This window comes from Lissotriton helveticus, chromosome 7 (genome assembly GCF_964261635.1).
Source record: "Lissotriton helveticus chromosome 7, aLisHel1.1, whole genome shotgun sequence".
NCBI classification, from domain to species: Eukaryota; Metazoa; Chordata; class Amphibia; order Caudata; family Salamandridae; genus Lissotriton; species Lissotriton helveticus.
In genome coordinates, this window is record NC_136068.1 from 1,422,372,292 (window position 1) to 1,422,399,123 (window position 26,832).

Genomic DNA, 26,832 nt, shown 5'->3' on the forward strand with positions numbered 1-26,832 from the left:
TATTTTAATTGCAAAAAACATGTTTTAGGAATATATTATATTTTCATTATATCTACTGCCTATTTTATTATGAAATTCTTTCATATGTACTTTAAATTTTAGTAAAAGCATGTATTTTCCCTGTGCATTGAAGAGCATCATGAAAACGATGTAAGACGCGACCGCTGTCTCTTTTGAAGTTTAGCAAAGCTTGCATTAAAAGCAGGGTTTTTTTCAAAACGTTTTTACAGGTCAAAACTTCAACTATCTCCCTACTTTCTTGTACTCGCAATTTCACAATAAGGTGAGCATCTATGATCCCATGGCATTGCAGTTTTGTGTCATTTTATACGCTGTAGAGCATGATGCAGTTTAAACATATTGCTCGTGTGTCTTACTTGAATATACGCTGCCTCTACAGCTATACACATACCGGCATATTTTAATGTTCTGGGTGTAAAATCTGCTCAACGGTGGGGGACATCTAAGAAGGGGAGTGGTTGGCATGGCATGTTTGAACACTTGTGGGGTCCGATAAGCTACCAGATGCCAAACTTGATACTACAGAATGAGCTTCTCGCGGGGAGGGGCACGTGCAGCCCCGGACCTCGGTATTCGCAGCTGATTCACCTTCTCAGGTCTTCCCTTCTCCTGTACAATCCTCTATCTGATTTAAATTAAGCACGTAGAGACGAGGCGCTGGATGCCGTGAATATTTCATAAATTATGTATTGCCGCTGTGCTTGAAAGTTCTGCTGCAGATATTAGACTCCAAAAGTGAGCTGAGCTCAGAGTGCCCTTATTTCCGGGTGTGGAGCTGCTATGAAGCGGAGAGCCGCCAGCACGCAATAGAACTATGTGCGATACGCAGCGCCACCTTGTGGCTTATGTGGTAGCGGTGACTAGTCTAGAGCAGCCTTTGCAGAGCTGAGTGCGGTGATTTCTGCACATGCGCAGCTGCTGCACCGCACAGGTTAATATATCTGCAGATACAGCTCCTCCCCTCGTCCACCGTGTGTAACTGCATAATTGGATGTGCTTGCATGATTAACGGTTTGATTATTGTTTACGAAAAGAGTTAGATAGTTGTGTAATAAATCCTTCTCGTAGTAAATGTCTGCAGCCTCATGGTAAACTACGTGTGTAATCAGTGCTTGAAATGGAAAAATAGAAGTGCAGGTGCTCTATACCAGAGTACCTGCTTGTTTCTGAAAAGTGCTGGTAGTCTCCAATTAAAGGTATTGCATTTCTTTTGAGAAATGCTGGTACTCTCCCTTTTAAAATAAAAAAGTGCCGGCACTCATACCTGGACAGTACGGGCCCATTTAAAGCACTGTGTGTAATGATAAAGCCCGGTGGTAACAGGACCAGTTGACCTTTAATAAGCAAAGGATTATTGAAGGCCATGTTTGGTTGACTTAGGAAGGCAAGCACTCCACCCCTGGGATAGGCTTTAATGATTGATTGGTTCAGTGACCAGTAATATCTACATCTGCATTTGACACAGAGTGTTCACATTGCCACTCTTGGCGACAGGTGTAATAAGTGACCTAATATATTCCCTTTTCCACTATTAAAATGAAACACTTTTCACCCCATATTCTAAATATACTTCTACATGTATAGGTACATGCGTGTAGACACCACCAGACGGTGTAATATCTAAATTATTTAACTGCTAGCGAGAGGTTGCTCCATGAAGTTGCAGCTTTTTATTTTATAATTACTTCAGCAACAGAGCTTTAGTACAAGAAACATTGCACTTAGCAACAAACTACCTGTCAACAGGTCAATGTTGGTTTGGGTGGTTACTCACGTGAGATGGTAAATTGTTAGGTCGTCGGAAAGTGGTGATTATGGCAACATAAAAAATGTACATTACATAGTATACAATACATTTATTTCTAATACTATATCACCCTACTCAGTGCAGCCTCCTATTTAGATATTGTACCTCAGAATGAAGACACAAGTAGAACCATTGATTGCACAACGTGTATTAAATCATCAATCTGTAGGGGAGGATCAGTGTATATTGATTGCTCTTCCTTGCATGGTTTTAAAAGGATAGCCCTTTGTACAATACATTTAGTGTATAACTGTGACCTGATTCCTTTGTAGTGGTTCCAGTGAACATTGGTGTATGTTGTAAACATGTCTCCCTCATGTACTAGTACTCTGGAATGATATGTCCATATTTATCACTCGCAGTTGCAGCCATGAGCAGTGATGCCGAGATGGCTTCCTACGGGATTGCGGCTCCCTTCCTCCGCAAGTCTGAGAAGGATAGAATAGAAGCCCAGAACCAGCCCTTCGATGCAAAAACATACTGCTACGTGACTGATGCAAAGGAGGAATACATCAAGGGAAAAATCAAGGGCACGGAAGCAGGGAAGACAACTGTGGAAACCGAAGACAAGAGGGTAAGCAGGAGACGTTCTGGGGCCCTGACGAAGGCCATGTGCAGCCTTCTTTGTGAGCACCACAACCCTTTGGGTCCTTGTCAGGGGTATGAGGTGCTAGTCAAATAGTACCTTATAACATAGTACAAGGGCTTTTTGCATGTCACAACCTACTTAGAACATGAGGGCCAAGAAGGTGTTTCTAGCTCTCGCATTGACGCACTTTTTTAATTTCTCTGTGTAGCTGTTACATTTAGTAGGACCCCATACTGGCGGCCAGGATTACGTTACTTGCACATGGCATTGTATATCAGTGACAATTTGCTTGGCATGAACCCTAATTTCCAATGTGCTCTAACAGTAATAGTGAGTTTGGAATCAATGGAGAGACATTTATACCATATCCCATCACTGCGAGAGTGAAAATGTAAGTAGTGCAGTTGTGGAGTGTTTAGTTTGTCTGCTACTAACAGGCAACAAGGATCTGAATGACCAAGTTTAATTCTAGAAGGACCTGTATATAAAAATATAAAATATAAATGGAAGCATGGTTGCCCTGGTGACGGGGAGGGTTTGAAATCCAAAGTTGGGAGCAGCTTTGGCTTTTCATCTTGCTTAAGAAAGAAAGGCTAGGTACCTTGGTAGTGTTTAGTGCAAGGTTAATGCCTCCAGGGTGTAATACCTTTTATTGGAATTGCTACAATAACATGCTCAATTGGCATTGCAGTACAAGTACACTTCTGTAGTTGTTGCCCTCCTTGTTGCTTTAGACATACACAGTGGACTACCCAAAGATTTTATATGCGTACACTCGAACCATTTACTCAATAGAATGCCCCCACACACTCCACATTGTAGCAAGCCTTGGGTGCACCCACACTTATGATATCTTTATACGTCACCTGTTGTATGATTCTTACGCTACATCTTTGATGATTCTGCATGTGTTTTGTCTGTTGCACCAAGCAAGTCCCCTGGCCCTGCTAGGACACTAACAATTATTTACTGAGTTTCCCACCTCAATGAAACATTGCTGTAACCTTTCTGCAGTCTTGTTACTTTAGCAAAATATATCACGAGCTCAAAAGTGTGCTTTAGAACGCTAGTATCTCAGCACCAAATAATACTAAACTTGCTACTTTTCTCACATTATGCTGTAATAAATATTCTGCACTGAAACATCAATCATCTCTTCTCTTCATTCCAGACTGTAACAGTGAAGCCTGTTGATGTGTTTCCAATGAACCCGCCTAAGTTTGATAAAATTGAAGACATGGCTATGTTGACCCATCTCCACGAACCAGCCGTGCTGTATAACCTCAAAGATCGTTATGCAGCCTGGATGATCTATGTAAGAGCAACTCAGTTAAAGTGACATTTGTCTGTACCCACCCAATGTAGGATGGTGATGATATTCTGTTATTTCACTGCACCAGACATACTCAGGTCTCTTCTGCGTCACGGTGAACCCCTACAAGTGGCTGCCGGTGTACAACCCGGAGGTGGTGAACGCGTACCGAGGCAAGAAGCGCCAAGAGGCCCCACCACACATCTTCTCCATCTCGGACAATGGCTATCAGTTCATGTTAACTGGCAAGTATTCTTTGATAACATTTTTAAATGACTTATGGTTTCGAGTAAATGAAGGACATGCTGGGATGGCATTTAAAGAAGTTACTGGTGCCAGCTAGAATACATTAGGCCCAATTCACAAAGGCATTTTCGTCTGTTAACGTAAGTCTAGGACAGAACGTGACTTCATATATGCCTGTCAGGAATTCACAAAAAGTTTCTTGACAGGTGCAAATGGTTTTACTACTGCAGCTATTTCAACCATGAGTGTGGAGGAATCCACCAGAATAGATAAAAGGTTGGGAAGTTGGCATAATAAAGTGTAGTTAGCCCGCAATCATGTTTGTTTGTGGGCATTCACAAACTAATGTCTGTCCCCTTCCCACTTTAGAAATGGTCTTAAAGTTGCCCCAGCCAAGAGAAGCTGTAACTCCATTTACACGATGGCAAGAGGAGCAGATCACCTTCACAATTGGTGGGGCTGTAGGGGAAGGATTGTACCATGGAGACAAATGGAAAAAAGCAAAGTATGCATTTGCACAGTGGACTGAATTTCACCTATTCTAATCACAAAGGGGAAAGGATCACTTGTCCTGCTTAAACCTTGGGTTTCACAAGTCGAGGAAATGATATCTCCCAAATATAACTCTCATACACGTGTATTTTTGGATGGTTCTCTCTCAGCGGTATATAGTGGGTACCCGCTATTTTACACGTGCGTGCGTAATCATCGAGTTATTTTATAGTATTGTGCACCCTCCACCAGGAGGTTTGGCCTTAGGTTTAAGGCAGTAGTGATCGTGAATAGTAGGGGAGGGGTTGTGGTGATGATAAGACTTAAAAAATCCGGACAGCCAGACTTAGGCAATTTTAATAGGTCTGGATTCGGACTTGGTTAAAAATTAATGGTGCACTTTTTGAATTGGTAAGGGGTTCAAGTGCATATCATGTATAAAAAGAGGTCAACATGTTTCAGCCTTTGGTAGTCAGAGGATCTTAGGCTTTCGTCAGGACCAATGGGGGTGAATAAATAGTGAAAAACAAACTTAGTGAGAAAGAAAAGGTAAATTGACCTGATCCTTCGGAATTCAAGGTTTCATTGTACCTGAATAATGAAAAAACACACACAAACAACAACAAATAGGGAGACAGGGTGCGGGAAAAACACGTATTATATACAGTAGTTCCTCGTAGTTTTTTAGGAACTCATAAATGGCAATGTTAAACCTCATACTCATTTCAGGCGTCAACTCTTCCTTTTCCATACTCCGATAGGTAGGGCTAGTACTGTATTGTAGTGCCCATAGTTTTAAAATGGTACTTTCTCAGTGCGTGGTTTAAGGTGAAAACTAGAAGGTGTGGCCGGTCTATGGTGGCTTGCATACCTCATACATACCATGCTCACTATCGCATATCACACGTGTGGTTATAAATGAATATAAGCATGCTCGTTTCATTGTCAGAATACATCTAGCAGTCGTTGTTGCAAAGTGCGTGGTGGGAGGCTATAATTGTGCCCAATGCGTAGCGCGCACTAATGCATACCTTGTTTGGGATGAAGAAATACTTCATCGGGGATGAAGGCTTACCGAGAGAGGATTACTAGGAAAGTATCAAAAGACAAGTAGTTACAAGCCGCGGTGTATACTTGCGGTTTGGTTCCCGTGTTGTAGACGGAATGCGCATCGCGTTACCTGTATTCCTTCTAACTCGGACTCTGCCGCATGTGCTGGCGCTGCCTCTCAATCACCCGGAACTACCAGGAGGTGCGGTTCCGGGTGAGATTTAACACAACAATAATGGAAATGGAAGAGATACTTCCCGCTTTTTCAGTAACTTGTTGTTCTGATCAGATACCGGGCAAATGAAACTAATTTAAAAATAAATATAAAGAATACCGAATTAGTTCTGATCAGATATTGGATTTAATTATGAAGTGTGATATTGCACGTCCAATGATTATGCACGTTAATTTTGCCCGAGTGGTTCTTCAAGGAATTATGAACCTTTTGGACAGCCAAGGGGTTATTACCAAAATGGGAAATGCGGCCCTTGTAAGGCACTGCTAATGTGCTAATGCTTATGTTGAGCAGATCTCATACAGGGCAAGGGTAGGCCAGTATATTGGGAGGCATTAAGATGGTTACTCCTATGACAATGTGACTGGGGTCAGTGGACGGCTGCGTTTGGTAGAGCCACTGATGTTTTCACTCTAAGTACTGTAATGCAATGGGGCTTAGGTTCATCTGTTTAGGGATAACCACGGGACAGAATCGTTAAGGCCCTGGGTATCCGTTTTGAGCCTGTGGACCCAGCGCTGCTCCTTTTCAAATAATATTTGTGTAGCATTTCTGTCCACTGTGTCCAGGCTTTCTAGGATCACCCAGTGCAGGTCACTGGCTGTGTGTTGTTTCTCTTTGTAATGGGACGACATCTTTGTCGTAGTTCTTTTACAGTTCACGTTGCTCCTGTGCTCGCAGAGTCTCTGTTTCGCTTTTCGACAGGTCATCCCAATGTATCGCATGTCACAAGGACATGTGATCATGTATATGATGTGACTGGTATTGCAATTTGTGTGTTTTCTTAATTTCCACAAAAAGTTTGGAAGTAGTTGCAACACACAAATTGCAATACCAAAGAGAAACAACACACAGCCAGTGACCTGCACTGGGTGATCCTAGAAAGCCTGGACACAGTGGACAGAAATGCTACACAAATATTATTTGAAAAGGAGCAGCGCTGGGTCCACAGGCTCAAAACGGATACCCAGGGCCTTAACGATTCTGTCCCGTGGTTATCCCTAAACAGATGAACCTAAGCCCCATTGCATTACAGTACTTAGAGTGAAAACATCAGTGGCTCTACCAAACGCAGCCGTCCACTGACCCCAGTCACATTGTCATAAGAGTAACCATCTTAATGCCTCCCAATATACTGGCCTACCCTTGCCCTGTATGAGATCTGCTCAACATAAGCATTAGCACATTAGCAGTGCCTTACAAGGGCCGCATTTCCCATTTTGGTAATAACCCCTTGGCTGTCCAAAAGGTTCATAATTCCTTGAAGAACCACTCGGGCAAAATTAACGTGCATAATCATTGGACGTGCAATATCACACTTCATAATTAAATCCAATATCTGATCAGAACTAATTCGGTATTCTTTATATTTATTTTTAAATTAGTTTCATTTGCCCGGTATCTGATCAGAACAACAAGTTACTGAAAAAGCGGGAAGTATCTCTTCCATTTCCATTATTGTTGTGTTAAATCTCACCCGGAACCGCACCTCCTGGTAGTTCCGGGTGATTGAGAGGCAGCGCCAGCACATGCGGCAGAGTCCGAGTTAGAAGGAATACAGGTAACGCGATGCGCATTCCGTCTACAACACGGGAACCAAACCGCAAGTATACACCGCGGCTTGTAACTACTTGTCTTTTGATACTTTCCTAGTAATCCTCTCTCGGTAAGCCTTCATCCCCGATGAAGTATTTCTTCATCCCAAACAAGGTATGCATTAGTGCGCGCTACGCATTGGGCACAATTATAGCCTCCCACCACGCACTTTGCAACAACGACTGCTAGATGTATTCTGACAATGAAACGAGCATGCTTATATTCATTTATAACCACACGTGTGATATGCGATAGTGAGCATGGTATGTATGAGGTATGCAAGCCACCATAGACCGGCCACACCTTCTAGTTTTCACCTTAAACCACGCACTGAGAAAGTACCATTTTAAAACTATGGGCACTACAATACAGTACTAGCCCTACCTATCGGAGTATGGAAAAGGAAGAGTTGACGCCTGAAATGAGTATGAGGTTTAACATTGCCATTTATGAGTTCCTAAAAAACTACGAGGAACTACTGTATATAATACGTGTTTTTCCCGCACCCTGTCTCCCTATTTGTTGTTGTTTGTGTGTGTTTTTTCATTATTCAGGTACAATGAAACCTTGAATTCCGAAGGATCAGGTCAATTTACCTTTTCTTTCTCACTAAGTTTGTTTTTCACTATTTATTCACCCCCATTGGTCCTGACGAAAGCCTAAGATCCTCTGACTACCAAAGGCTGAAACATGTTGACCTCTTTTTATACATGATATGCACTTGAACCCCTTACCAATTCAAAAAGTGCACCATTAATTTTTAACCAAGTCCGAATCCAGACCTATTAAAATTGCCTAAGTCTGGCTGTCCGGATTTTTTAAGTCTTATCATCACCACAACCCCTCCCCTACTATTCACGATCACTACTGCCTTAAACCTAAGGCCAAACCTCCTGGTGGAGGGTGCACAATACTATAAAATAACTCGATGATTACGCACGCACGTGTAAAATAGCGGGTACCCACTATATACCGCTGAGAGAGAACCATCCAAAAATACACGTGTATGAGAGTTATATTTGGGAGATATCATTTCCTCGACTTGTGAAACCCAAGGTTTAAGCAGGACAAGTGATCCTTTCCCCTTTGTGATTAGAAGAGTTAACTACGGAGACTGAAAGGATCTTCTCTCTACCTCCCTATCCCCTTGATGATACATGAATTTCACCTATGCCAAAAAGAATGCTACATAGAAATCCGCACAGCGGAAATAGGAAGGAGCCCATAGTAGATGCCACATTATAAAACTTTATAAATAAATAAAAAAATAGTAGTAAACCTGGAAGCCTGGGCCTGGCACAACTTTCCAAACAAACGTCTGGGAATGAATAATACATACAATTACATCGAGAAGGAGATGTAAATCTTCACATGCCCTTTTCCGTTATTTCAACTATTCGGCACCATAGACTCTCTACAATGTAGACAAAAGCATATTTCTCCAAGATTTTCCTTGGCAGCTGTTTTCATGTCCAGCTTCCTTCTCATGGCTTGGTTGTCAATGTCACCTAACGAAGAGCATTTCCTGCAACTTCTAATCTTCTTTGAGGAGCTCTGCCTCTTCTTCAAGCAGTGGTAGCCCTGTTTTTATTATCCATGCCTCTATTCTAGCAATATCACAATCGCTGCACAAGTATACTTCATCTTTTTTATATACTTAGAGAAACATCATTTATTAGGGTACTGTTGCAGAATGGTGCCTGAGAGAACATAAATTGCTGCTTAGGCCTGATTAGGTTGGGCCATATAACTCTGTTCTGATCACCTCCTACCGGTCTCTTTCTTGCTACCCTTCAGTGTCTTTGATCAAATAACATCTTTAGCGGGATGTAGCAATATGTCTCACTTCTGTCTTTCATATAGCATTGCATATACCCACTATAAGTGCTGCTCGTTCTCTGACTCCCTCTTCACTAGCAAGTTTGTATACCCCTCATTGATATATGCGTTTCTCCATCTAGCTCTATGGCCCAGTTGTTCTATCTATATTAAATCTCATTTCACAATTGATCTTTAACTTGACATAAGTACAATTCCTGTGTATTACAGAATCATGGATTACTTCATTCAGACAAGATTCCATGATGCACGCTCTTCCTTGTGCTATGTGTTCTGCATCCCCTAGCTCAACCATCATATGCAGGCAATTGGGAGTGTCAGCAGTAGCCTGTGTCAGCCATTTGGGTTCCCAGTTACACTAATCTACCTGCCCATCAGTTGTCTCATTCAAGCAGTGTCCCATCTATTTCCTATGTGCCTTCCCACATTCTTTACCCATTATTTCCTGCCTTCTGGGTTTCTCTTAAATTTTGTGATATTCTTAACCATTTCCCCTCTATTTCCTTTTCATGTTGAATGCCCTAATTTCTTCTTGGAGATTGAAGTTTGCTTCTGACTATTATTAATTTCACCTTTCAATTTATGCCTGTTCCTGATTTCATAAGAGTCCCAACTTACCTCCTTCCATACTTATGGCATATCATTAGGCAGAATCTTTCAGAATTCCCATCTACCTTCGCTTAGCTCTGCTGATCCTTAACTCTTCAATTAACTTTACCCATCCCCTTTTTTCATCCCCTAAACTTATTTCTCTTCTGCCCTTACACTATCATCACCTTCACATGCTTGAACCTGCTTCTCTAGACATTGTGATCCTATTTTCCCTACTTTCTTTTGATATTTCATCTACGTTTTACGCTAATCACACTGTTTTCTTATTCTTTTTTCTCTCCTTGCTTACTGTCTTAATTCATTTCCTACTACCTTCCATTCAAACTCTCTCTCATGCAATCCTTTTCCACTACTACCATTTGCAGATTCTGGAACATTTGCTATTGCAAGAAGTATTCCTTCCTAGCTGATCTGCTTTCTTTATACTCTCCATAGGTTCTCCTCTTTGTCTTTGCAGCATTGCATGGAAACCTTCCCTCAATATTTAATCACTTTTTTATCTCAACTTCTCTTTCCTGGCATCCTGTTACCCACTTCTTCTTTGCAGTCTGACCTTTCTTCTTTTCAGTCTGACATGTGTGTGCTTCAACAATATTTTAAGTGTTCTAGTCCCTCATGTCGTCAAGCAGACTAAGATTTAATGCTTGTTTTCTGCTCCGCTTTACACTGTTATTCATGTAATTCCCTCTCCGTGACCTTGTTCTCAGTTGTTCTTCTTGCACCTTTCTGACCAGTTTTATCATGCTAGTAGTCATCATACTTCTATGACATTGGGTGCCTGCAAGATCTGTAGTAAGATCATCATTCTGTTTACTTGTCACTAACTCCCAAACATAACATAACGATTCAAGTGGTTTCTTGGTACTATCAACAAATACCATATGTCGACAAATACCATATGTGTATTGATAGCTATCTCAATTACACTTATTTTCTTCAACATCAGAAGGATGAACGACTGAGAGGACAAACACTGGGATTAGAACAGGTGACCTAAGAGTCAAATAAAGACCCCTGAGGTGGATGCATCAGCCTATTAAGCCGCTACCCTCTGCACAATATTGTTAATATTTCTGCCTTGGGCTGTCAAACCACTTCTGTGTGTACGACTGCCAGTTCTTTCTTTCTTTCCTTCTCTTTTTCTCAATTACTTCGCGACCATATCGCTATCTTTAAACTTGTAAATTCTACATACTTCTCTATTCCCCATATAACAACCCACTAAAACCCGACTGCCTGTTCTTGACGGTACCTTTGCTTTGGCCATACCTTTCTGTCTCTTTCCCTATGCTCTTCTTATGCCATTTTATGCCTCGCTCTATCCATCTTCTAGGAACATCTTTCAACCCATATTCTCTCTCCAGGCTTCTGTTTTTTCTTTGTCTGTTCTTTTTATCACTACAACTTTTCTTTCTTACTATCTGCAGAACCAAAGTCTTGAATATCCCTGTACCACGTGGATCACTTCTTCTATTAACTGACCACACCGACCTCTTTTTAATGCCTCTTTAGATGACCCTTTACTTCCATGTACTAACATAAATCTTTCTGTATGCGCAATGGCCTGAATTAAATTTTTCCTCCCCGGCATCCCTTTGTGCCCTCAGCAAGTCTTCAGCATTTAAAAGCAAAATAAGAAATGATGGCGATGCCTCTGAAATGCAGAGGTAATGTTCCAAATTTTAGCAGCCACTTTTGGAGACAACAAAAACGAGTTGTTTCCAAATGTCGGTGGTCTAACTCTAAGAACCACGAAAAGACATCTTTTCCTCAGAATGGAGTTGTAAGGTTGTCTCATACCAGGTAAACTTCTCCTCAAGAAATGCTGATTTATTTGTAAAACATCTTTGTGTGCAATGCCATAGCTTTAAAACAATACATCTATGTACTTGGAGCCAGTGGAAAGGTTTAAGGACAAGGCAGATAGAATCGTGCATCTTGAGGTCACAGTGAAGGTGGGCAGTCGGATCAGGAGGTCCCTCGTGATGAAGCGTTTCTGAGCGTTTAAAAGTCAGGCGATTCCGGAATTCAAAACCAGATTACATTACTGCAGTGATCACGGGGTCATACGTTCCTGATACAAATAGTGGGACATTTTCCTTAAGGACTTTCAATGAAAGAAGCAGGTCTTGGACAAGTTGCTGTGTGGAAATTAATTCCAAGATTTGCATTAATGTGTATGCCAAGATTGTTAACCTGTGAAGGGGTGGCTAGGGGTGTATGAGTGCAAGAAGGCGGCCATTTGAAATACAATCAGCATTTTATCAATATAGTGTGCCCAGAAGTAGTTTACAATTACTGCAGGTCAGAATGTAATGACCATATTGTAATTGACCCTCAGGTTTTCATCTTTGGAAAATGTTCTTATTTGAATTGTGCAGAATCCTGAGTTATTTAAGGTGTATGCTGATGTTTGAAACATAGTTCTGAAACAATGTTTTATGTAATGATGAGGAGTGATATAGTTCAGTGTCTTTTACGCTTCTATCCAGGGACGAGTTTCACACGATGATGGAGTATGTCGCCAACCACTGGCTGAAAGCCCCGTTGGAGTGCCATGGGTTTTGTTCTGGAGCATGCTCTCATATTATGTTCGGATCCTACCATTTATCCCGAAAGATATTTGCAAACCCCCCTTACGTATGCTTGCACATAGAGGCACACACAGGCGTACCTTTGCTTTTATACTGCCTGTCGCTGTTGGTGGCTTAAACATGCAGAATATGTCGCTGGAGAAAATATAAAATGGGTTTTACATCAAATTATCTGATGGGTGCAAAGCTGGCTCCTGCCTTTGCCAAATCTGTTGCTATTGGTGGCTTAGATGTGCCATCTGGAGCTAGATTAGCTTCCATCTCCTCCAATGACACCGCCATTCCACTTCCTTGATGCCCCTATCTTTCTTCTGGATCACACCTGCGGCTCCTCCACAGGCCTGTGTTGTGGTCCCCTCCTCTGCTCACCCACCCATAGAGTCTCTCCTGCTCCCCAGACCGAGCCCACTTCTCCTTCATCATATTTACAGGAAACTGAAAATGGGGATTGGTTTTGGATGGGCAATCACTTTGACCCTAAAAGAAGACCTGGTGCAAAGATGTACAAGGTATATAACTTCTTCATTTAAATGGTTACTAGTCATTGAAGAGCATAATCACTCATTCACAGTAGAGCTAAAAAGCAGTGCCTGTTGGATGTTCACACAGTGGCCAGTGAATATTTTGAGGTCACCTTCGCAATTCCATGAAATAGATCTTTGTTTTGTAGAGGAGCACCATGGTTAGATCAATGATTGGCTTAAGTGATGCAAGATTTTCAAACTAGGTCTGTGAATTTAATTTTCAAATATTCTTAAATACTCACTCCTTCCAGCTACACCGAGTTGTAGCTACTCACTCGTGTTTTTTTCAATATAATCTCAGTTTATGCATGGCTGCTCAACAGATGCGTAGATTGCTTGCAGATTGTATTCTGCATATCGATCTGTTCCGTCATGCTTTTCTTTTTTAGGTTTGCGGATTGAAGGTTATGAACACTAGAGAGACTTTTCATTGAACTTCTTTGTGTTTTTTTTCTAATACATATTTGTATTGCTTTAACAGATCGTGAGAACCAGTCAATTCTTATCACGTAAGTGTTTACTCACGTTTTATTCTTCAATACAATTTACATGCCAATCACTTCTTTGCTCTTCTGTTTATCTGGGCCAAAGTTATATAATCCTATAATAATTATTGTTACTTTTTCATGTGCTGCATCCCTCCTTGGTTCTAAGGCACCGGTTATTTTAGAAATATCTCTATAATTGCAGAGAACTAGAGAGGGATGATTGGACAAGTGAATGAAGGGGTAAAGAGAGAGTGGGGACAATTTAGAGTTTGATAGAGCAGAATCACAGTGACCCCACCCTGCCAAACTCAGCATTCTTCCACTCTGTTGACATAAAGGGGAAGCATTGGGTTTACAAACGCAGACACTCAGCTAGCTCCACCAGCGTAAACCCTTAACCTGAGCTGGTCCACCAAAGTACTCACAGTTCAGACTGACAGTACTCTACCCGGGAACGCCATGTGAGGCATGGTTGTCACTGGTAGGAAAAATGCAGAATAGCTCCCATGTACAGTGAGAAATGTCTCTGTGTGCATGGCCATTATTTTTTTTTTGCTGAAAACAAACTCCTGCAGCAACATAACAAACATGGCCCCGCGTTGTAAAACTTTAATGACCTCACAGTGGTGGCTCCACTGAAAGCACTTACATCCCTGTCTGATGGCTGGGATCTCCAAATATGGAGACAGCTCCTTTGCTAGAGAGCTGAGGCGATGATGACGCCCACCCTACTCTAAATCAGGCCCAGAGTTGGGATATTGTTGTTGATGCTTCTTGCAGAGCCTTTTTTTAACTGTAGTCTTTTGGTCAGTAGAAGCAATATGAGCAATGATTTGGTTATGCTCTGGTGTTGGTGGGAGTAAGTTGTCGCTTTCTTTCTTTTTCACACTGAAGTAAGAGTACAGTGCCCGTTGGGCTCTTGATATGAACCAATCCGTGCTAATACATTCTGTACATTTGTGACTATTTATAATGTATCCATGACATCAGGGACATACAATGGGCTTTCCTTTCTACACCTCATTGAAGTGCACCAAGAAAACAACTCTCAAAATGCATTAAGGTGCAAAGAGAGAGCCCAGGACTGGAAACTGGTGTCTCTGGTGTCATGGAGGCACCTGCTAACCTTAGCTTTAATGCAATTCTTTAAGTTTAATTTGAAGATGTGGGGACTGTATTAGCATTCCATTCTGCACTTAAATCAACTTTTAGTTGCAAGTTATTTTTGCTTAGTTGGTTAAGTGGTGTGGCGCAGCGGCTAGGGCGACGGACTCTGGAATTTGGGGATCACGGTTCGATCCCTGGATCCGGCGGCAGATTAGCCCAGCACCATGTGACTCTGGGCAATAGTTTGCTTAATCTTCCCGACGGCCCCAGCGCCTAGAGACCCTTACGGGTGATTGTGCGCTTTACAAATGTGGATTATTATTATTATTAAGTAAAATGCGGCATAATCAATAATTCAAGAAAGACTGGTTAAATAACATACACAGGTATGGGCATAGGGATTAACGATCAATGCCATCCGTTTCATCTAAAGCCTTACATCTTTCTTCATGACTCTGTTTGCATTACTCAACTCCAGAAGCACATGCTAGAAATTAATTGCATGGCTTTGTAACAGTTATGTGCTACGTCTAAAAAAAATTTGGGGGGTTTCCGACATATAGCTTCCTGCTATTAGAAGCTTTTTCAAGATATGGGCTTCCATTTTCAGCACTCTAGAATACATCAAATTATTAAATTTGTTTACTTTTTATCACAGTGGAGAATCCGGTGCTGGAAAGACTGTCAACACAAAACGTGTCATCCAATACTTTGCAACAATTGCAGCTGTTGGTGATGTGGCCAAAAAGAAGAAGGAGGAATCAGGTGGCTTAAAGGTATCTCACCTCTTAGTTTTAGTAATTCCTAACACTTCATTAGCAAAGATCAATGTGCATAAAAACTGCATTTGCATTACAAGAATCAATACAATTAACAAATTGCAGTGGAAATTAAAAAGGTAAATTTAGTAGTATCAGAAAGATTATGAAGTATCTAGTAATCCATAGTGTCTATTTAGTATTTCCTCCCATTTTCTGTGAAAAAGACTGTATAAAGACGAGGTTTGGGGGGATCCTAATGGCAGAGATCGAGGAATTTTGGCAAGAGGTTCACAGAAAGTGCTGACTTCTTAGTTTAAGCCATAGGTCAATTGACACTGTGCATCATGCTGTATTTGAAAGTCTGTACACTGTGTGGCCAGGGATTCGCCGATGTCCCATGAATATGAATACTTACCATAACCCAGATACCTCATGACACAGCAATGCAATTAGCCCATTTCTTATTTCTTTGGGATAGGGGTCGTAAGACCCCTGGACGTGTTTATTATAATTTCTCACACAATAAATAACACATTTTATAACCCTTTTACACAGTAACCACATTATTTACAATTTGCTTACCTAGCCTTAACAGACACTCTAGTACATGGGTATCACCTAACCATAACTAGTCTGTTCCTGTGCAACCAACAAAAACATTCCTTAACTGTTCCGAGTGAGATCAAGACCTGCTCTGCCCCTTCTTTTACCCCATTCCTCCGTCCCAAAAGACCTCCTTATGGGATGAGCCCACTTCCCTCTCCCCTCCCTACAGGAATGTCTCCAACCTCTGAAGTTCTTGTGCACGGGCCCGGCTGCCCTTAGGATACTACCATAGGCATTTCCTACACCCAGGTTTGTCATCCTCCAAGGGCCAGTGGTAGGTTGTGCACAAATGCGCCTGAGTGGGTTGTTGATAGGTAAGGATCGCATGTCAGCGACTGCCCAGAACCCCCCACGTCCCAGCCACCTCCTTTCGACATGGTAGCAGCACCCCTTGGAGGGTCCAGGGACGTAGAAGTGAAAATTGGTAAACAGGATGCCGTAAAGGGTCCGAAGTGTTCCCCCCAATCTTGACCTCACCCGCCAAACTTAAATATGACAATTCAAGAGAAGCAAAATACTGCTACTGATAGACCAAACCAAGGGAACCAAACAAAGATTATTAAATACCATACCTGTGTCATGATCAATCACTAGCACAATACTTACAATGTTATCATTAAAAAAAAAACTTCTTCGCCCGACCCCTATGAGCAACCCCGTGGGCCCCTTGCTCTGGGGTTGGTGGGTGGGAAAAAGTTTGAGTCCGCGTGGCTCTCAGAAGGGCAGTGCCAAGTGGAGGGGGCCCACAAACTACCTGCAGCACGTGGTTCCTGCGGGGGGGTGGTGTGGCATCCAAACGGCGACCGCATCTTCTCAGGCCACGAGCAGGAAACAAGAGATGCTTAAATAGGGGCGGGACCAACATACACTGCCCTGGAAGCATTTAGTGCTTCCGGGGCAGCGGCCGCCGATAACCAAAATAGGGCAATCCCTCGCCAACAAGACAGGGCGCCCATGCCTGTTCGTGCCGCTGGCCCATGGCTCCCCGCCATATAGTTGGCTCTCCTGAGGTGTGGAGAGCCTCTGTTAAAGAACTCAGTCCTAAATATTCTGTGTCCCATGTTGATATTTTGGATGTATAATGTGTGAAGGCTAGTACATGCACTTTATTAAGAAGTGTGGATTTGAGAATGTTAAGTACATTAGTTAAGTGTTTTTTAATGTATTGTTTTTTATGTCGAATTTGCAATTAGGCCATAATAGGAAAATATGTATAAGGTACTGTTTAGTGAATTATTGAAATCCTTGGAAGATTTGATGAAGTCAATAATAAACATATATTTGATTTGAAAATACATATTTCAAACAAAAATATAAAAAACAATTATAAATAGGGTTTGTTTAATTCTGTTGAGGCATCTTTTTTCAACTGAGATTTGATTAACTAAAACCTATAACAAAATCATAATTTTTTTTATTGAACACTAAGTTTAGGTTCAGGGTATAATCACTCAAAGACTTGCAAAATAACATTTCCTATAATGCTATTGATATGGCAAAATGTACATAATATTTAGAGCAATTAAACTAGGTAGTGTGATTTTCAAATGATTACAACATATGGTAACATACTACAATTTTTACTTGTTCATAAAAGAGATTGTGAACTTCACATAAAAAGCAGCAATTTCTTCAGTTGGTTTATAAAAGGGCCCGTTTTAGAATTCAAAAATTAGAGCTAATATGAGGAATGTTTTAGTAAAGATTGGTAATTGTATGACAATAGTTTCTGAGAAAATATGTATAGGTATCATTTCAACCAGTCAACGTATTTGAAACTAGTGTCAAATGTTGGTACTAAAAGTATTGGGTTTGAAACTCGTGTTTAGTGATTTGATGATAAAGGTCCATATATGTCATAGATAAATGTTACATATTGTTATTTTTTTCTGTATTGTTTTGCTATCACCTGCATCAAGATTATTCTAACATATATTTGTAATACTTTTAAGGGTACACTGGAAGATCAAATCATTTCAGCTAACCCACTCTTGGAAGCTTTTGGGAATGCCAAGACCGTGAGAAATGACAACTCATCACGATTTGTAAGTTCACCATGTAAACCAAATCTGAATTGTTTAGTTTCTGTGAGTAATTCTCAGGATAAGAAGGTGGAGGGGGCACTGTAGGGGGCATAGCACCCCCCAAAAATGACTACACATTTACATTAGGAAACCATTTGAAACACCTTTATACAACATACAGCTAAAAGCCACATGATTCTCTTTGCAGCCATTTGATTTCATATGTGTATTAGTGCCATAAGATACCTTTTAAAGAGATGCTTTGATAGAGGTTTGACCAAGACAATTGTTTTTTTAAACCTTTCCCAGGTGCCATTTCGAGTATCCCATGATTAAACAGAGAAAGAAACAATAATTGTGGGACCAGAATTAGGCTAGAATCATTCTATGACATGTTATGATTTTATGATGCCTGACCCAATATACTTAATCAATCAACCAGTCAATCAATTAATCAATCAATACACTAAATTTGATTTTAGAATTAAGATTATAAAAGTCAAGCACAAAACAATAATATAAATACACAGAAGCAGCAATACAGAATTGATGAGGTCACAGTTTACCCAGCTTCAGAACGCTTGAGACATACCATGATAAAAAAAAAACACTGTGGGGGGAGGAGGGGTGTAGATAAAAACTGTAAAAATAACAGCGCCGGTCTCACTTGATTAAAATTCATAGATAGCAAACACAGCTGGAAAAATTTGTGACACGAATTACTATACCTAGGGCAGATCATGACTATATGCAAAGTATCGGTGATTGAGACAGTATCTCATATACATGCAGTTAAAACAGAATCTTCGTAGCAGCAACAGCTGGGGGACATATGACATGGAAAGAAGACTGAGCCTAAAATGACTTCGATGGTAGCTAGACATATCAATATTTACATAATCTTCCTTGCGACTCATAGTTTTGACTAATATAGAGTGACATACTTGGTCAGAGAAAGTGCCTCACGTTCTGCTACCACCTTGCCACTAAAGGCCCATTTAACCCAAGGAAAAACAGTTTTAACAATACAACCTGGTTCAAAAAAAGCTCAGGTTTCCCAAAGGTTTTCAGGTTGGATGAGATATAATATAGCGAGTGAGTTTGTAACGAATTATCCAAGGCAAAGCAATCATAAACGATGAATCTATTAAACCCCAGCTTGCCCTTAATCCTAACTGAATGCCAGAGAAGCAAGGGCGAAGGCGAATAAAATCAGAAACGTAACCGGTGCCCAATTCTTCGTGGGCTACCTCACTGGGTGTACTTTGTGGGATCGTTAAGAGCTCCCTAAAACACTTGTTTTCTGCTATTTGGATGGATGCAATAGGCCCATAGCCCAAATCCATAAATGGCTACGGGAATGCATTTAGCTTTAAAAATATCCAAAACTGTCTTCAAATGAGTGTGCCCTAGCTGCAAGAAAAATTACTAATGCTATACATAGCCCTGTTGAAGAACATTACGTTGTGGTGAATCAGCGGGTACCAATTAAGACAGGAATCCAATTGGATGCCCAAGTATCGAAAATTGTCAACCTTGCTGGCATGGTAACCCTTCACCACAAATTTCTTGCTTTTATTCTTATTTGAGCTAAACACCATCACATGAGATTTTGAGAGAATTGTCCCTATCTTCAAGAAAGGGAGTAGGGATAATCCCAAATGCTATAGACCTATATCGCTAATTGACATTTCAGCTAAGATATTAGGCCGGGTGGTACTGAACCGTCTTATGGCCTGGACGGAAGAGCAACACACTATAGCTGACACACATTATGGGTTCAGAATGGGTAAATCGACCAGTGACCAGTGCCTTAATTTGTATTTGTTAACCGCTAAGTACACCAAAGCTAGCAATGGCACTGTTTATATGGGGTTTATGGACCTGGCAGCGGCCTTTGACAATGCGAACAGGAACAAGCTGTGGGCCCTGATGTTTGATTTGGGAATTGACCCGGGTCTCATAAATATTCTAAAAGAGTTGCATTGGAACACGACTGCTAGGGTCCGTTTTAGCACGGAGGGGGGACTGACTGACCCTTTCCTGTGCTCAAGTGGAGTAAGGCACCCTTTTTATTCTCGCTGTACATCAATGAGCTTGAGAAAACCCTTAGTGCAATGGAAGTAGACTGTCCCAAAGTAGGAACGCGTCAAATCCCAGTACTGTTGCACGCGGATGACGCGGTCCTGCTTGCACGAACAGCCCGGAGTCTTGTGGACGGATTTGTTAAGTTCATGGAAAATCTTGATTTGTCGGTGAACCTAAGCAAATCCTTCATCATGGTGGCAGGTAAAAAACCCTCCAAGAAATTTGTATTTAAAATAGGGAATCACATATTGGACACTGTAAGCACCTTTCCCTACCTGGGCCTTTTGTTTGATGGTGAGATTCAGTTTAGTTCCCTAATTGAGGAACGTTGCACGAAGTTGGTTTCCGCAAACGGCGCCATTTTAAATTTTGCACGTAGGCTGGGCCGCTGGTCTCCCGAACAAGTGATGTGTTTATATGGCTCGAAAGGCACGGCAAAGGCTATATATGGTGCCGAGGTTTGGGGTTTTAGGGACTCTAAAAAATTACAGTTGGAGGAAGATAAATTTCTCCAGACAATCCTAAAGATCTCTCAGGCCATTCTAGCTGAGATTGCCCATAGGGAACTTGGTACCCCATACATCACAGATTTGAAAAAGATGAGGCCAATTATGGCATGGCTCAGAATCTGGATTAATCCAGAGGCGGGATTGAGTAGGGAAATTGTTGCAGATTGTCTGCAAAGGGATAGGGGCCTGCATATCCCATGGCTAAATTTTGTCAAAAACACACTAGAGTCCATTGGCCAGCATACTCTTTTTAGTAATCCCTCCACGATTGCCACCAATTGTAAACCATTAGTCAGGAAACTGCTGCTGGAAAATTATAACATGATCAGAGCAGGCACTGAGTCATTAAAGCGTTCAGTAGTGGCCCATTCTTTAATTGACAACGGGAAGGGTATGGAACCCTACTTATGGCTGATTCATAATCAGCAGGACAGGTTTTTAATGTGCCGTTTTAGGCTCAATTTGTTACATAATATATTATCTTATCCCTCTGGTTTTACTGTAACGATTGAGCAGAAGGGTGCCTGCGGCTGCGACAATAGGTCTCCGCAGGACACCCTTCATTTTGTACTCCTTTGTTTATTTTACCAGACCCCTAGGCGTAGCTTCCTAGTCGACATTTTAAGAGAGAAAAAATTGCGTCATGCTGAAGCTGCATTACCATTTTTACAAAGAGCAAATGATACTCGCACTTTATGTTCTGTGATAAGCTTTTTAAAAATTGCTGTCAGGCTACGGAACACACGGGATTAAGCTATGATGTACACAAAATCTGTATTCTCTCTATATGAATTTTATTAGCTATGTATCTGTTTTTAAACTTACATATAGTTCAGTATTGTAATGTAAATGAATTTTTATAACCTGTATTTTTATGATGGTTTTTATCATCGAAATAAAGATTTACTGAAACTGAAACTGAGAGATTAGTGGAAAGATCAAGGCTATTCATAAAACCATTAACAAGATCTAAAAGACACTGTAATCCCCTAGCAGTGCACACAATTAAAACAATGTAATTTGCATAAAGCAGAGCAGGGATCTGATGACCTCCTGCCCTAGGAACATCCAAGGGTAATTCTGTTAAAACTGATCCCAAACAATAGATATAAAAAAATGAACAAAAAAGGTGCAAGTGTATAACCCTGATGGGCCCCATGCTTCAAGTTAAAGTGCGATGTGCATTCCACATTGGCACCGTATCTAACTGATGTCGATAGGCCATTGTGCAAATCACACAAGAAAGTGACTAATGTGGGCTCAACCCCCATCTGCATCATCATGGACCACAGCCGTCCAGGCCATAATCCTATATTGTAGATCGGACGGAAGGTCGTGCTTTTCCACCCAAATACTCAAAAAATCCCATTTCATCTGTAGGTTATCCTATTTTATCATTGGTTCTTTTGAAAGTATACCGTGTAATTGACTTGACATGTATTGAATATGTGCACATGGGACATGCTTCAGGGCATTAACAAGAAATTGCAGGGCCAATTTAGACCTTGACCATTGCTTTAGAGTAGTTTTGATGTATATTGTTCTTGTTCTGAACCCTCGTTATGTGTTGGGTTTTGCCATGATTGTAACACCCTTTCCCGCTGGTGGTACATTCCATCACCTTATACAATAGTTAGGGGAGATGGGCAATCTGTACAGCTGGTGGGGGAATAAAGCTGCTTACCTGCCTTTTCATTCGACTTCCACTACAACCCCTCACAGACTTAAGTGATAACAGAGTGAAGACAAACACTTCCAATCTGTAACCAGGTGCTGCTATTCCCTTTAATGGTATGTTTGCCAGTTTTTCGATGAAGATATGATTTATGCCCTGGTGGAGCTCGGTCTCTCACATCCCATAACTGCTATAAAGCTACACATTTATTGTTATATATCACGCGGCTAGAGTGGCAAGGCACGACTTTGATATTTTGCAAATTAAGGGTATGTGAAATATTCTGGGAAAAGATTAAACCCAAGGATGACTTTCCTGCAGATGGTGTGATTTTCAGTGCCGCGAGATGATGTTCCATAAAAGTGGTCATAAAGTTATGAATTTAAACATCTTTTTCAAACTGAACTAGTGAATAAACATTGCATAAGTAGTGAACTCTCATATGGAAAATGTTAAACCTGTGTCTTATCGCTTTCCACTTCATAACAGGGTAAATTCATTCGAATTCATTTCGGCACCACGGGGAAGCTGGCTTCTGCTGACATAGAAACATGTAAGTTGCTTTTTTCTGTGTCGTTTACTTTAGTCTATAAATGAGATAGTTGATTTGCTGTGAAGTGACATTGTTATATCTCTTCTGTAGATTTGCTGGAAAAGTCTAGAGTCACTTTCCAGTTGCAAGCTGAAAGAAGCTACCACATCTTTTATCAGATAACATCAAATAAGAAGCCAGAGCTAATTGGTAAGTGATTGGGCCTTTAAAGTCCATTACATAAAGTGCAATATTGTGCTATTTGCAAGTTATCTGGAAATACCTATAGGTAATGTAATGTGCTATTTATAAAGCGCGTACTGTCGCTCCGAAAGCAGCATCCAGGCGCTGATGTGCACGAGAGATTAAGCTGGAGAGAGTTAGATTGCAGCCCAGACCACTGAGTCAGTTGCTTTAAAAATCCATGTTTTCAGAGCCTTGCGGAACTTACTTTCCATGGTATGGAGTCTGATACCTACCGGGAGGGTATTCCAGGCCTTAGAGGCTAGCACCGTGAGAGATTTCCCTCCCTTGGGTTGATATTTGAATTTTGGGATGTTAGCTAAATTAGTGCCTGCGGAGCGAAGCGCTCTTTTAGGGGAATAGGTAGAGAGCCTCTGTATGACTAAATGTACACACATGTAAACCGTAATTGTTGTGGAATATTATGTGTATGCTATGGAGCACAGCACAGGTGACTCCACCAGCCTTGATATTAACATTGTGGTTCACACTTTCTACTGGAAATGGAAATAGTGTGTTAACTGTGTGTCTGGGATGTTTGAGTAGTGTGTGAGTTGAATTCTTGTGTATTGTGTTAATGCATGTAGTGTGTGTTTGTGTTTTACAGAGAGTGTGTGGGTAGCATTGAGTGGTACAGGATGTATGTCTATATGTGGGTTGTGTATGTGCACAATGACGTGTGGATGTGTTAATGACTGGTGGAAGTCATTGCACTTGGTGTTATATTGGAGGGTCGGAGAGAGGGCTTTAGATTTTGCTTGCACAGTCTGAGAATATTAAAGAGGCAACGCCACCTTCGGAGGAACAGTTTTTATAGCTAAAGTATGATTTCTCTTAAGAGGGATCTGGTGCTTTCAGGTGTGCTTGTTATTTGATAAGGTTCATTGGCTAGTGTACATGAATTCAACTGAAAGTAAGGATACAGTATTTACATCTTGGCGGACGGGATATCCGTCACCTCTGTGAGAAGTAATCTGTCCGCCAACATCTAAATCTGGCTCTTAGTTTCCAGGCTGAGATAGTGCACGGTTCTTAAATTGCAGTCATGTGGTCCAAAGTATGGCAGCATGCGATACGGTGGACTGCATTCTACAGAGCCTATTTGCATAATCTGAGAATCCAATTAGTAGAGTGTTAATACACTCAGCCCTAGAATGCAATGTGGGATGTAGTGATTAGTGGATTACATGCATTTCTGGATCGTTCGTAGCAGATACAATAATTGGGCTGATGGGGCAGTTATGTGGGGGTCACACGCGGTTTATATCCTAGCAGGAACCCTTCTAAAAGTGCTTAGGAGACCAGTGAAGGGATGGCCTAGTTTGCTGCCAATTATCCTTACCAGGTTTTATAGTAAATCTTCATGACAAGGGTAACAAGAGAATTGATTTACTTTAAGTGGAAAAAGTCTGAGACAAGGTCATGGAGCTCAGCATTTGTTTCAGAAGACCATTGTCTTGGAGTGAAGGTATATCTGTATATTTGGCATACCTTTGTGCTATGATTGCAGTGCAGACCAGGACTCGCCAAACCTGACCACCAGATGCTCCAGTTTTAAAGTTGCACAACAGGGGCAGCCGAATGAATCTCTCAGGCATTAACCAGATAATTTGTATATGTTAAGTGTAAACTTTAGTATGGCTGAGTGTTGATAGTAATTTAGAAAAGACTGGAGCCTACCCATATACTAATGGCATTGACCTGCTCCATTACCAATGCTGCATCTGTCTACATCTAGAACCTAGCACTGCACAACAATCAAGATGATCTTCTTGACTATAAACAGACAGTGTGATGACAGTTGTGTTACAGAACTTTAATGACGTGCATGCATATCAAATCAGACAATTCCTGTTACTTCTACAGCCCTTGCATTTATCTTGCCTGGGCTTTCTTTAAATGGCATACTCCTAACTGAAGTCATCTGACAGATGAACACTCAGGGCCTTAGGGCTGGGCGTAGAGGAAGGCATGTCCTCCTTCCCAACCACAGTGTCTCCATCCTTGAGTCCAGGAATCTGCTGGGGACCCTCAGGGGAGCTCCCGCTGGTTCTGCCAGTGGTAACCCGATCCAGCAGTCTGTCTGCCAGAGTCGTTGCGTCACAGCGACAGTCGTCCTACCCTAGCGAGGGTGAGACTCCCATAACTTATTTTCCCTGCCCTTAACCACCACCGTTAACTTGGGTGTAAGAGACATGGGGGAAAAAAGGCCAGGAGTATTGTTCCATCAGCTATTTTAACAAACCGACAGGGCGTGCATTACCGGCAGTAAGCATCAGCTAAAGAACATGAAGTTGTGGGGTTTATTTTACCTGTTAAATGTTTAAGGAAATCTTGACACATTTGAAATTCCTCTTGCACCAAGACAAAAACGAGCATTCTATTGAAGGTGTTTGGGTGTGTGAAAGTACAGACTTGAAGATATAAGTCTCTTAATCACAGCAGAATGAGGAGAAGGTGAAGGGACAGGGGACAGTAAAAAAGAGTAAAACAGATTACCAATACAAAGGCAGAATGGAAAGGAAAGCAGAACGAACAAGAGATACGTAAACATTAAACATGTTGAGGCGGGATTTGTGTCCATTGTGAGAAGTGTGGGCATGCTATTCGAATGGCATATGAAACCCTGAGAAAACAATGCAGGACAAAAATCTCACCATCATCATCTCATACATCTCACGCACTAAATAATGTCCATGTAGAGCGGAGTTCATGTGTGTAACAGCCTTGTGCACATTACTAACGTGTCAGGAAGTCTGCCTTCTTTTATACATTGCTATACCGCCTGTTCTTCCTTTCAGACATGCTCCTTATTACCACCAATCCCTATGACTACCCGATGGTCAGTCACGGGCAGATCACTGTGGCCAGCATTGACGACAGCGATGAACTGATGGCAACAGATGTAAGTACTCGCTGTGTTTGGCATTGTACACATGACCTGCTCAAGAGAGACCCTTCGGTTCAAAAACTCCAAATGTTGGATGTGGGCGGTAGCGGCTGGAACGGATCAGGGGTGGCGTAACAGGGGGCCAGGAGGGGGTAAGGGGATATATAAAAAAAGAAAAAAAACATACCTTACCGCCACGTCCCCCTATCGTCTCTCCTAGTGAAGGGAAAGGAACAGGAAGCAGTCGGGCGCCCCAGACCAATCACAATGCTGCATTCTGCATTGTGATTGTTCGGAGTTCCGTAGTTCAGCCCTCAACCAGGGACTGGGGGCCTGGCATGTTCTCCAGGCAGGCTGTAATGCAGCCTGCCTGGAGAACATGCAAAGTCTGTCTCGGTCTGGCCTAACAGTCATTGCGCACTTAGGAGTGTGCTACCACTCCTCCCCTGCCCTGCTCTGTGAGCAGAGCAGAGCAGCCCATCCTGTCACACAAAGCTGCAGCAGCAGGACAAAATAAAATGATAAGAATATGTTTTTATAATTTTATATTTCCTTTCTTTCACTGCTTCAAAACAGTAGGGTGACGCTGCAGCCACTGGATACAGGGGTCTTTGAATCAGAAAAATCTTGTTAAACACTACCTATTCAATTATTGCATGCCTATGACAGTTTGCTGTGCAATGCTGGCAGAGAAAGTAACAGAACTTTGACATAAAACAGTAGGCTCATGATAGACACAAGGCTATCATTTCGAGTTGCAGTTGTTCTGAACAGTGCTTGCTCCTGAATCCAGATTACTAGTTGTGGGGTAACCTTGCTTTCAATGACTTATCCACACACAGATTCCTCCACGTATGTATGAAGGAATATCAATGGGAATAAGAGGCAGAAAAGGGGACACTGTGCAGAATTAGTTAAACGGATTTCATACTTTAGTGTTAATTTTGAAACAACTCAGATTGAAGTGGTGAATTCACCCCAGGAAAAACGTA

At 41.5% G+C, this 26,832-nt stretch overlaps 1 protein-coding gene across 1 annotated transcript in view; it reads left to right on the plus strand.

The window, feature by feature from the left end:
* Positions 1 to 221: 221 nt before the first annotated feature.
* LOC144770324 (myosin-3) overlaps positions 222 to 26,832 on the plus strand; it is a 100,177-nt gene continuing 73,566 nt past the window's right edge. The window contains exons 1-10 of the mRNA XM_078654756.1: positions 222 to 283; positions 2,191 to 2,402; positions 3,589 to 3,732; positions 3,818 to 3,974; positions 13,399 to 13,426; positions 15,171 to 15,288; positions 17,832 to 17,924; positions 22,665 to 22,728; positions 22,819 to 22,917; positions 25,752 to 25,855. Of these exons, the coding sequence (XP_078510882.1) occupies positions 2,199 to 2,402; positions 3,589 to 3,732; positions 3,818 to 3,974; positions 13,399 to 13,426; positions 15,171 to 15,288; positions 17,832 to 17,924; positions 22,665 to 22,728; positions 22,819 to 22,917; positions 25,752 to 25,855 (1,011 nt within the window). The 5' untranslated portion in view covers positions 222 to 283; positions 2,191 to 2,198. The remainder of the gene's footprint in view (positions 284 to 2,190; positions 2,403 to 3,588; positions 3,733 to 3,817; positions 3,975 to 13,398; positions 13,427 to 15,170; positions 15,289 to 17,831; positions 17,925 to 22,664; positions 22,729 to 22,818; positions 22,918 to 25,751; positions 25,856 to 26,832) is intronic.